This window comes from Centropristis striata, chromosome 9 (assembly GCF_030273125.1).
Source record: "Centropristis striata isolate RG_2023a ecotype Rhode Island chromosome 9, C.striata_1.0, whole genome shotgun sequence".
NCBI classification, from domain to species: Eukaryota; Metazoa; Chordata; class Actinopteri; order Perciformes; family Serranidae; genus Centropristis; species Centropristis striata.
This window is the reverse complement of record NC_081525.1, coordinates 36539797-36551759: the sequence shown is the minus strand read 5'-3', so window position 1 is coordinate 36551759 and position 11963 is coordinate 36539797. Positions and strand designations below refer to the sequence as shown.

Genomic DNA, 11963 nt, shown 5'->3' with positions numbered 1-11963 from the left:
GTTGGAGTTTCCTTTTAAAAAAAACAACAAAATAAGTAATAAGTCTTATCTTAAGAGGCAAATGTTCACATTGAGGAGGACTCCTCTTATGAGTTTTAAAAATTATTATTATTTTAGTTCCGGGAAATTTGTAACGGTTGTTACGGGCTAAAACCAACACAAAAACATGAGAAGAAATATTACAAATGTTTATTTTGGTGTTTAGCTATTTAATAATACTATGAATGTTGGTATAATAATTTTAAACTACTGTGGTTAAAAGAACATTCTCTAGGATTTTTAACTAAATGTTGATGTTAGAAAATTGATTAAATAAATAAATAAATAACCCCCCAGAAAAAAACAGAAGTGCAGTCTGCCCCTTGAGCTTGGCTCAAACGCCACATTTTCAAGGGGAAAAAAGTTATAATTTTTTTTTTAAAGAATTTAAATTAAGACCAAGACTATCACCTATAAATGCATTTTGCCATGATGAGATTTGTTCACATCATTTTTTTAAAGTATTTAGATAATTAAATATTTATGTCAGTTTGTATTATCTTTATCATCAATTTTTCTTTAGCAATTAAAATAATAGCCTAATCATAAATTTTGGCAGAAAACTCCAAACATAGAAAATAAAAGCAATATAAAAATGATTATTTTTTCTCTCTCTTTTTTATGTGCTTTCAAAAATATAAAGAACGGCAGCAGAAAAGTCGGCAGCTCGGATGCAGAAAAATCCTGTCTGAAGTGAGGAGTAATGTGGAGAAGGAGGAGGAGGAGGGCTGAGGAGGAGGAGGAACGTGATTGGCACAGAGCAGGAGCGTGTGCGCGCTTTAAAGGCCGGGAGATGGAGCTCAGCATCCTCCCACAGCCACACACAGCAGAGCCGGAGCACGGAGCGCAGCACCGGGATACTGTCAGGATGTTCTGAGGAAAAGAAGAAATAAACAACCGACTGCGGATTTAAGAGACGATCGGAAAGGAAAATATTCTGCTGCGAGTGGAGATATTTCAGATATATACACAGATAACAGAGGTAAGAAGTTTTCCACAGACGAGTTTGCATGATCTTAATCTTTAATAAGTTCGAATGTTATTTTAAATTACTTTGCGAGTCTTTTTACTTTGCTTTTTTTGTGTGTTTATTAACGTGGACTTTTATTGTCTACATAACTTTCCTATCAAGGCTAAATATTTTTTTTTTAAAGTGCACTCCGTCTTTCCCAGTATTAAAACTGCATTAAGTGCGTTTGTCTCAGACGAATCAATTAAAAGTGTTCAGTAGGCCTAACACTGACAATTATCAAATTACAGTTTTTAAAATTAGGAGTTTTGTGCGAAATGTATTGTTCTTTAATAAGGTTTTAAGAAAATATTTTTGTTTGCTTAACATTACAGGTTGTTAATTGACTTTACGTCAATGATCTCCATTCATTTCCTATGTAGTTTAAGTGATCCTACTGACTGAACTGACGCCCCGAGGCAGTCTTTAATAAATGCTGTATAACTCATAAATCCACGGCAATTAGCATAATTAGGCTTAAATCAGAGCCCGAGGCTACATCACATTGTCCTGAAAGAACAGCAGTTTGTTGATATTTTAAGCTGCAGATTTTTTCTTTTTTTTAAAAGGAGCAGATTACATGAATCCAGCCAGAGGCTGATTTTGTAAAAAAAAATAATGCAATGGAAAAAAAGAAAAGAAATAAAATATATATATATATTATTGCATTAGTCACACGTTCTGATCACACACACACATCTTTCACGTGTCAGGCCTGATGATAAATGAATAGCTTTGTATAGTTGGAGCATATTTGCAGCCACATTAGACTGGAGGCCGGCCACACACTCCCGTCAGCCTGCAGGCGCCTGACGCTGACCTGGGACCCGCCACAGACTGAAATAAACGACGCTGAATCAAAATTACCAGCATGCACATCTCTGACATCGTTTCGCTAAATAAATGTTTTTAAATAAAGCTCTTCAAACTTGAAATTTAATTTGAACTAAGAAGATGAAATAAGATAATAGAATGGTCATAATTAATTGTATTAGCCTATCTTGATTTGTATGGACAGAGAAAATGTCAGTATCGATATATTATTATTATTATTATTATTATTATTATTATTATTATTATTATATGATAAAGGCAGGGGAATTTATTTATATACATTTACAAAACACAATTATGGTCCACTAATAACACATTAATATTTGATCTGCTCGGACTTAATGTTTCTTAATTTGAGTATACTAAAATAACAACAAACTTTTTTTTTAAAGGAAGAAAAAAATATGACTCCAAAAATATTTTGCTTTTTAAGGTTGCAGCAGGCCGATGCTACATTTTATTTAAGTGAATAAAATGATGCATTTTATTTTCCTTTGCAGAAAATAACTAAATTAATTATATGTTTAGCATCGATGTGGATTCAGGAAACCGTTTTTTTCTCCACTTCGATCAAATAGCAACTAAAAATGTTACGGTATATTTAAAATGTCAAACAAAGATATTTTAGTTTTACTGAAGGCTTGAGACGCAGCTTATGGGGATAAAAACTGTTTCCTAAAATGTTCCGTTTCGTTTTTCTAGAATATGAGTTACCAACAAACATACTCTGCTAAATTCACACTATTTTAAATCATAGTTGGCTGCTCAATTTGAATAAAAAATGTTGTTTTTTTACCACGAGCGCAGTTTTTAATGCTTTCATTTCACCTGTTGCCATTTCAATTAGTCAGCCTGCAGTAAACGGTGTAATGCAGTGCGGTGAAGTTTCCGCATTTTAAAACGAGTGGTGTGTTTTAAAGAGGCCGGACACTCACAGCTCTCTCTCTGCAGACAGCTCGTCGGCCGGCCATGCAGCACTACGGGGTGAACGGCTACTCTCTCCACGCCATGAACTCACTGAGCGCCATGTACAACCTTCACCAGCAGGCGGCGCAACAGGCCCAGCACGCCCCAGACTACAGGCCCTCAGTGCATGCCCTCACTCTTGCAGAGAGACTGGCTGGTAAGAATCAGTTGCACACTTTGTTGTTCAGTGTTTCACTCAATGCATATCGATCTCTGAGGTGTTTTAAACGACCTTTTACCTATACCTCAATTAAACTGGTCATGTTCCTTTTTTCTCAACGGCTGCACATTTCAAGACATTATCCTCGAGGCCCGGTATGGCTCCCAGCACCGAAAGCAGCGGCGCAGTCGGACAGCCTTCACCGCCCAGCAGCTGGAGGCTCTGGAGAAAACTTTCCAGAAGACCCACTACCCCGATGTGGTGATGCGTGAGCGTCTGGCCATGTGCACCAACCTGCCTGAGGCACGCGTTCAGGTAAAACCCCCTCAGAATGCATTTATCCAATGTAGTGTTTAAAGCTTAAAGGGGAATTTAAAGGCAATCATTTTGATGGTTATGAACATGAAAGTGCTGCAAAATGAGAGCAAATGTTGTTCATTTGCCATGGTTTAAAGATGCCCGCTGTTTTGTTGCATTTAGTTCTTGACCCAAACCCTGATTTGCTTTTCTGCCAGGTCTGGTTCAAGAACCGTCGGGCCAAGTTTCGCAAGAAGCAGCGCAGCCTGCAGAAGGAGCAGCTCCAGAAGCAGAAGGAGGCGTCCGGAACCGCAGAAGGCTCTACGGAGGACTCAAAGACTGACCTCAACACCACCACCATCACCTCCAACACCTCCACGACCACGCTGGTTCCTGAGGCCCGCACTCCTCCTCCTCCCTCCTCCTCTTCATCCTGTCACTCAGAGACAGAGAGGCTGGCAGCCGCTCGGCACCAGCCAGAAGAGATGAGCGTGGAAGTCAACGTCACCTCCCCTGAGCCATCGGACAGCGAGTCAGCAGCAGAAGATAATGCTGACAGAGAGGAGGACGAAATGAGAGGGGAGACGAGGGTGAAGATCAGGGAGGAGACGCAGGGGGAGGAGGGAGCGCAGCCTGGGAGCAGCTCCCCATCATGCAAACAGCTGAGCCCCACATCAGGTACAAAATATTGCTGTCTAATGAATGCAGCTGCTGTTTATTTTTTTAATTCCTTATTAAATGTCATATTTAGGAATCTAATCATAATGATTTACAAGAGGTTTTATTGAATTGGTAACTACAGCAAGCAGCTCATTTATCAATAAAAATAAAAATGCAAAAAGAAATCTACACAGGGCAGGTCTATGTGTGGAACCCTATTATTTATTTTTTATTTTTTATTTTGTATTTAACCTTTATTTAACCAGGTCGGTCCCACTGAGACACAAAGACCTCTTTTTCAGGGGAAGCCTGGCCAAGACAGCAGCAGGGTTAAACGTTACAACAATAAGACAGACAGTGCATCATGACAAGAACAGACAATAAAACATGGACGTACAGTAAAATACAAGCAAGCCAGACAACACAGTAAGATAGGCATGGACAGCACAAGATCATGACATCATAAAAAACAAGTGCAAAGGCGATACGAGTCTGCTTCCAGATCTCTCAAGAGTTTTTTAAAGGATGTGAGCGTAATAAGGTCCTGCAGATTGAGACTGCTCTGGAGCAGATTCCAGAATATTAACGTCCTCCTCTCTTCCTGTCTCTCAGATTCTCCCCTCAGCTCCCCCACCTTGGCCTCCTCCAGCAGCGTGACCAGTGGTTTGGCGCAGAGCAACTCGTACGCTTCGTCTCCTCTCAGCCTCTTCCGGCTGCAGGAGCAGTTTCGGCAGCACATGGCCGCCACCAACAACATGGTGCACTACCCGTCCTTTGACATGAGCACGCCGTCCTCTCTGCCCTACCTGGGCATGAACGTCAACGTGCCGTCCCCGCTGAGCTCGCTGCCCTGCCACTCCTACTACCAGACCCTGTCGCAGGCCCAGCAGGTGTGGAACAGCCCGCTGCTGCAGGCGGCGCCGAGCAGCCTCCCCGGAAGTCTCAACAGCAAGACCACCAGCATCGAGAACCTTCGCCTGAGGGCCAAGCAGCACGCAGCCTCGCTGGGACTGGACACTCTCCCCAACTGAAGCTCGGACTGTTCAAAGTGTTCACCCTCTGGTCAGGGCCATACCTATTAATCATGGGCTTAGTCCATATAGGAGCTGACTCTGGGCCTCTTGACCTCTCACCACTGTCAGCAACTACAGTATGTGTATCCGTCCAAAACACAGACACATCTACAAAAACACATTCGAAATATCTCAGATTTGAAAATTGGCTTACATAACTAGTCCTCGGTTTTAGAAATCTGCTTAAATGTTTGTTTCTCGGAAATTTAACTGAACAGCTGCTAATGTTTTGTTTCAGTTTCCTAGATTAAAAGACAAAGAAACAATTTCAAAATTCAGACAAGTTTGACAAGCAGCAGAAACAACACATTTTGTCGGCACACATAAATACCATAAATGTGTTTTAGAGCAGACACTTGAGGTTTGGGGCCCAAGGTTGCCAACACACATATTCCTCTTCACCTCATCGTCACCGTGTGGGCATGCAGCTCACCGCTGGGAGCACACCAGGACAGAAAAAACAGCTCTGGATAGACTTAAGAAAAAAAGATCAGAACTCAGTGGACTTATGAAAAAAAAATCCCACCTGGACTGCAGTTGTGACTCAACAGTGCTTTTTGGATCTTTGCTTGTATCAACTCCTCCTAGTCAACAGCACAAGCCAACTCTGGCTGCTCACAATGATTTCTGCCTTCTCTGTGAAGTCTTGAAGACGGTGTTGAACCACAGGGCTGATTCAAGGACAGATAGTAAAATATTCTATAATTCAACGTGAACTATGCATGCATGCACCTCTCTGAAGCATGGCTTACGGCCACAGAATGAAGTCACATCCGATCTGTTATCAGAAATGAAGCTCAGATCACTCAATATAATCCCCCACCAACTGCATTTCTTTGTAGATGATTCATGACTCTTTTCTGTTTAATGTTACAGCACTCAGCTGAATCCATTGAGCGTTGTAAATATCCCTCAGTGTTCGCCTCCATCTGCCTGGCTAAAGAGTAACTCCATGTCTCCTTGTGTGTTCAGGATTTCAGAGGAAATGTTCAATTTACTTTTCAATTGCGGCTTTAAGCAAAGGACCTACAGCATACATGAAATAAAGGGAGAATCCGCTGACGAGGCACAGTGACAAATAAATATGAACCCAGCCGACATATATTTTTACTTATCTCGACAGAGTCACCATTTTTTCTGAGCCACTGGCTCCAGCAGAAAGACGCACAGGCCCATTCTCTATGTATTATATCACTGTAGATTCAAGACTTGTATTTCTCAATTGTTAAAAATGTGAGTAATTTATCTGTTTAATGCAAGGGAATAAATCATACATAAGAATGAATCATGTTATCAGTGTCATTGGTTGGAAACATAAGATGAAAATGTATGCTTGTAATGACTCACACTGACTCATTTTTTTTAAAGCTAAGAGGAAAAAAACATTTGACTCAAGAAACCAAGACAAACGAAAAGCAAACCACCAGTTATTCAAAAATATAAGAAAATAACACATGATGCCTCGTGTGTTATTTTATTATATTTTTCTTGAATGAAAGTCTTGCATTTTGATATTTTGTTTGAATCAAGGATTTGGAGAAACCATATGAATGCTTTTATTTTTATTTTTTTAAATAATGTTTTCTTAATGGAACTTTTGCACGACTAGATTTTTTTGTGGATTTCCGTATCTTTGGGCCTTTGTCAGCTAAAAGGTGACAAGCCATCTTTGTTATGGACCTGGAACAATTACATAGCAGGACATTTCACCATCATGCACACAAACATGCAGCCACATTTACATCTTGCAAAACACCCCAAACCATTTTTAAAAGTTTCTCCAGTGAGAGGAAGTTGGCAACAAGAGAAGGATTAGTTTAGGGTGTGCCGAATCCTGCTCCTCTCTGGATGTCTGACAGAGCTGAGAGGAACTTGACAGAAAACTGAATCTTAATAAACACTTTTGATTTCCACACACGTTACATTCAACCCTTTATAGTAAAAAAAATTAAGTTTGGTTAATATGTTCCACTAAAGACACCTTGATGAACCGTAAATAATTTAGACGCAGGAGGTCTACCATGCTCCACGGTGAGGTTTACACACCACATAGGGGAGAACCTGCCACTTGTTCACTCAGTGCAGAATAACTAATCCTAAATGAAATGACTGAAGCACAGTGTCAGGCTCTAAAGAGTCTCCAATCCACCACCCACCCACCCACCTACCCTTCACTCTGTCTCTCTGCTCCCCTCTTCCCCCACCCTGTCAGCCGAGGTTTGGCTGCACCGAAACAGAATGCTTTGCCATAAGAAGATTACCTTTGGTTGGGATATCGATGGATTAAGTAAGAATAGAATGAGATAAAATAGCACTGAAAGGGTTCCTGGAGTCAGCAAAGTTCAGACACCTGTTTTTCCCTGGTCCTTTCCCGCTTTCCCGCTCCATGACCGTAAAGATTATATCACTGTCTAAGTGGAGAAAAGGAGGTGAGAGCGGTGGGTGGTTTAGGATGGGGCAGGTTCCAGTGCATAAAAATAATTTCAGGGCTGCAAAAACAGCTCCTACAAATGCCCTTTTTGCAGGCATACTCTTTAGATATGTGGTCAATTTGTCTTGAGGGTTTTGTGTGTTGGTAAAGATCATATAGGTATAAGTTAATGGGAATGCTGTGTTTGTGTGTGTGAGAGAGTGTGTGAGTGTGTCTATGGCAGCTAAGCTGCTGAAGGTTTCCAGGAGCTCTTTGATGTGTATCTGGGCAATGCGCTATTAGAGGGATTTTCCTAGTTGACAGCTCAGAGAATGTGTGGAGGAATTGCGATGCCAGCGGGCTAAAAGAATGCTGGAAACAGGATTAGGATCATATTCTGGCAGCTCCTGTCACTTCATCAATGGGCTAAGGTTTCCTCAGTGACAGCCCTCCTTCTCTGCCCGGCTAAAACCTTTAGTGGGACCATAAAAGGGGTGAGAGAGGGGAAAAAACAATGATTGAATGGTGTGCTATGATTCCTGTGCTGGGTTTGCTCTGAGGGCTTTGTGTTGGGAGGTCTGAGGGGGACGGCGTTGATTTGGAGGGAGGGGTAGGTCGTGGGGATGAGAAAAAGGGGGCTTTTTTTTGGGTGGAGGGTGGTGGGGGTCTTTCTTGGAAGTTTTACACCCAAATCCCCATGGCAGAGCATGTGGAGGGGTTTTACACTGATGCTAGTGGACAGGGACAGCAGCTTGGTGTCCTGCACAGGACGACAGCAGCAGCAGGTGGGGAGGGAATGGAGATGGCTGTTTCCTGAATCTTCAGGATCCAGTTTGTCTGAATAAGCCGACCTGTCTTCACCAAGTGAGACCTCTTTCACCCAGTAACGGTTCATCTATTTACATATGTAGGAGTGTCAAATATGCTTGTAGGCTAATTTGAGGATATAACCCAAGCTTTCTGTTGTGATTAGTCATCTTTTTTCTCGTGATGAATATATCGCATCAAAACACTAAAAAACAATAATAAATTAACCTTTTTCACAAGTGTTGTCTATGTAGCCAAATCCTGTTATAATGTATTCCTCTGTGTCAAAAACCTACACTATTGTCCAAAAAACTATTAAAAAGGATCTATTTAATTTTCATATTTTCTGTGATAACGTAAGAAGTTTATATCAAATGTGGCCAAAGATATTCGTTTTTAGTTTAGAAGCTGTTATTAGTGATTTTTCACCATAAAAAGTGCAGCTACACTCCATTACAGTCATTCCCAGACCAATCAGAGCAGACTGGGCTTTTTCAGGTGGGGGGTTTAAAGAGACAGGTGCTAAAACAGAGCATCTCAGACTAAGCAGTATGAGAGAAATAAAGGGTTTTTTTGTTGTTGTTTTTTTTTACATTAAAGCATGTAAACATACTCAAAATATATGAACCTGTAAATTTGCAAAATGTGTCCCCCACTCAAATCCACAGACATTGTCTACTCCCATAAATACTCACTAAAGCACCATGTGAATTAATTTGTATTTAATTAAATTACATTTTCAACAGATGCACCCTTTTCTTCCTGTTTGAGTAAAATGCTAAAAGTTCCCATGGGTTTACGGTAATTATCATTATTATGATTATTATGATTATTATTATTATTATTATTATTTACAATCAAAGGATATATTCTTGTCTTTTTAAAAAGGTTTTTGTCCAGTACCAGATTCAAAAACTTAAATCTCAAGCGTAAAGGGAACTGCAAGCTATTTCCTAATCAGACCCTGAGCAGATAAACATGAAAAGAAAAATCTTAAAAGAAAAATGTACATGCACATTTTAATTTTACACATGTAAAATGCATGTGGAGTTTGAGTATATTGTGATAATTTCACACAATGCCTGAAATTTATGATTTCAACTATTTAAAATATTAAATGAAAAAGGCCACATGTAAAGACCACCATTTCCCCTTTGACATCACATGAGTAATACTCTTCAGGTGATACATTCTGTGAAACTACATTAAAAATGTGGTGAATTTACAGATGAGAGTACCTTGGTAGCAGAGTGGTTACATGCCATGTAAGTGCAACATCCCAGGTTTGATTCCTCCCTTGGGAGTTTGTTGTGTGTTATACATACATATGAAATGTCATTTTACACGTGAATATATGAATTTCACAGCAGACCTGACCTTCGGCAGCACACATTTGTATTCTTTTTACTTTTTCCCATGGCTGTAGCACTTTGTCTCAGCCTCTTTCTTCCATTCACTTGCTGTGTTTAGGTGACAAGTAGTTTATGCTCTATGCTGAATATTTTGAGAGGATTTTCGAGGTGCACCTTCTGTAGTAGGGCCTGAGGTTGTGTTGCAGTCTTCAGTGGGCTTATAGGGTGGTCTCTGCCGTGCATCTTGGACCAGTTGTCTCCATGCTGCCACCAAAACCCCTTCCCCCAAGAGTGTAACTCCACACTTTGCTCACCCATGTGAAACAATACTTTCACAATACCACAGGAGTTTGATTGTTGGCGACAAGTTATATAATGCCAGGAATTACAGACTAGCATGCAAATGCTAAATCCTCCTCTCTTTCTCCTGAGAAGTGGATGAGACGGACTATATCTGCAGGCTTCACTCTGGCTCCCCAGCTTTGTGCTACAGAGACGCTCTCCTTTCTCCCCCTGACTTGGGTGATAATCCTGACACGCACTGTCTGCATTTTTTACTGTACGTGTTTAAGCGCATTTGCAGAGCATTTATCTCTCCAATGTAAACCAATTTGGCTATAAGGGCCTTGGGCCAAGCAAGGCGCTGGAAGGAAGAAAGGAAAACTCAAACCTAGCAGATGTGCAGAGAACGGAGGATGGGAGAGCTGGCGAGGACGCGGGGGTTGATGAACAACTGAATGCAGCAAAAAAGGGGAAGCGGAACCGCATGGGAGAAAAAGAGTGTCCCTTGTCCGAAGGGTAAGCTTTTGAAAGTTGGGATAGGGGCATTTAAAGCCGATAGAATGTGGATCACTGAATTGTTGAGTCACAGAATCTGCGAAAATCATACGGAGCTCCCAGTTAATCCTGTCATAGTGAAATCGGTGGGCATACTTTGGGGATCCCAGCCCCTTCTGAAGAAATTTGGAGGCTGCTGTATTGACAGAGCTGCTGTTTGATACCGCCTATACACCTGTATCAGCTGTCTGTTAATCTGCCTTCCCCTCCTCCCAGTAGTCCTCCACAGCACGTCGCCTCTGCTGGTAGTAATGGCTGATGAAATGGACCAAAGACCTGAAAGCTGCCAATCTTGCTGCTTCTTGATGTCTCCTGTAAGTGGCTCTGGTTGCAGGCTGAACTTGTCACTTTGATCATCTGAAAGGCAGGAGCCCCGCTGTGTCAAACATTACTGCCTGCAATTCTACGGAGCCATAAAGACTATAGACTCCTTGGTCCCTGAAATGGGACATTAAGACAGAATCATCCTAGTTTAGTTGGGCCGATATCAAGGTGTTTTATTTGCTGGCACACAGGCAGGGTCTGAATGTGTTTAGATGGCTTTTAAAGTACCTGATCTTATAGCCTAAGGTTCCTGTAAATGAGGTGTTTGCTGCTCTTACCAATGAGACGTTACATGAGAAGAGCACCTTGGCCTGACAGGCTGTTGGGTGGTTCTGCTCTATGATTACAACAGGCTGAGCTTTGGCCAGATGCCCTCTACATCTAACTTCAAACACTCTTTCATTATACTGTCCAAACTCTCTTCACTAGCTGAATTAAATCCTTTGCATTGTGACATTTAGAACATTTTCCTACAACTAGTCAATGGTTAAAAAAAAAAGTGTGACTCTTCCTCCGTTTGTTTGAGGGGGTCAGGGAGAGCCATTGCACTGCAAAAAAGCCAACTTAAGCCATTTAAGTTGGTAAAACTTGGAAATATAAATTACTGACATTTAGGGCAATAATGTAAGTTAGCACAACAAAGGAAGCCAGTTGTCTGCCCAAAAACAAGTTGGTGAGTTGTTGTTACTTATATCTTTAAGTTGGGGTTCACAACAAGGGACAATAGTTCTGCTAACTCTTATTTCTTTGTTGTGAAATGCTGGAAAGCGGTGAAATTCGGTCAGTAGTGAAAACTAGCGGCTAACTGACGCTAGCGGCTAACTGATGCTAGCGGCTAACTGACGCTAGCGGCGCTGCTTGTTACAGCTACAAGAGTAGCCATTAGCAACATTAGCTGACATTTCGTAGCGGCGTTACAATTGTGTTGAGTTGACAAAAATCTGAATTCAGAGTTGAGCAAACTCAAAAACAAAACTTAAAATATTTAGTTTAATTGTCCAACTTGAAATTTTATCGAAGTTTGTTGCCTTGAAATTTTGAGTTCACCCAACTTTTCTTTTTTTGCAGTGTGGAGTCTTGCACATCAACCTGTAACTCATACAACAGTACTAGTGACTCTTTCACATGACAAGCCAATTGATTTGGTGTTGAAATCACTAATGGAACTTTAACACCTTAGTTGCTTTAGCAAGAT

At 41.0% G+C, this 11963-nt stretch overlaps 1 protein-coding gene across 1 annotated transcript; it reads left to right on the top strand.

Annotated features, from left to right (window-relative positions):
- The first annotated feature begins 839 nt into the window (after positions 1–839).
- On the top strand, positions 840–6360 carry LOC131977231 (diencephalon/mesencephalon homeobox protein 1-A-like). The gene is made up of 5 exons (XM_059340437.1): positions 840–1021; positions 2834–3005; positions 3145–3323; positions 3524–3983; positions 4578–6360. The coding sequence occupies exons 2-5, from the start codon at positions 2852–2854 to the stop codon at positions 4994–4996; spliced, it is 1212 nt and encodes a 403-aa protein (XP_059196420.1). The 5' UTR covers positions 840–1021; positions 2834–2851; the 3' UTR covers positions 4997–6360.
- The last annotated feature ends 5603 nt before the right edge of the window (positions 6361–11963 follow it).

Excerpts from the sequence above, each read along its gene's own strand:
- LOC131977231 (XM_059340437.1), top strand. The coding sequence starts at position 2,852 with ATGCAGCACTACGGGGTGAACGGCTACTCTCTCCACGCCATGAACTCA. Across the intron at positions 3,006-3,144 it reads TCTTGCAGAGAGACTGGCTG|ACATTATCCTCGAGGCCCGG; the intron begins GTAAGAATCAGT and ends GCACATTTCAAG. Across the intron at positions 3,984-4,577 it reads ACAGCTGAGCCCCACATCAG|ATTCTCCCCTCAGCTCCCCC; the intron begins GTACAAAATATT and ends CCTGTCTCTCAG.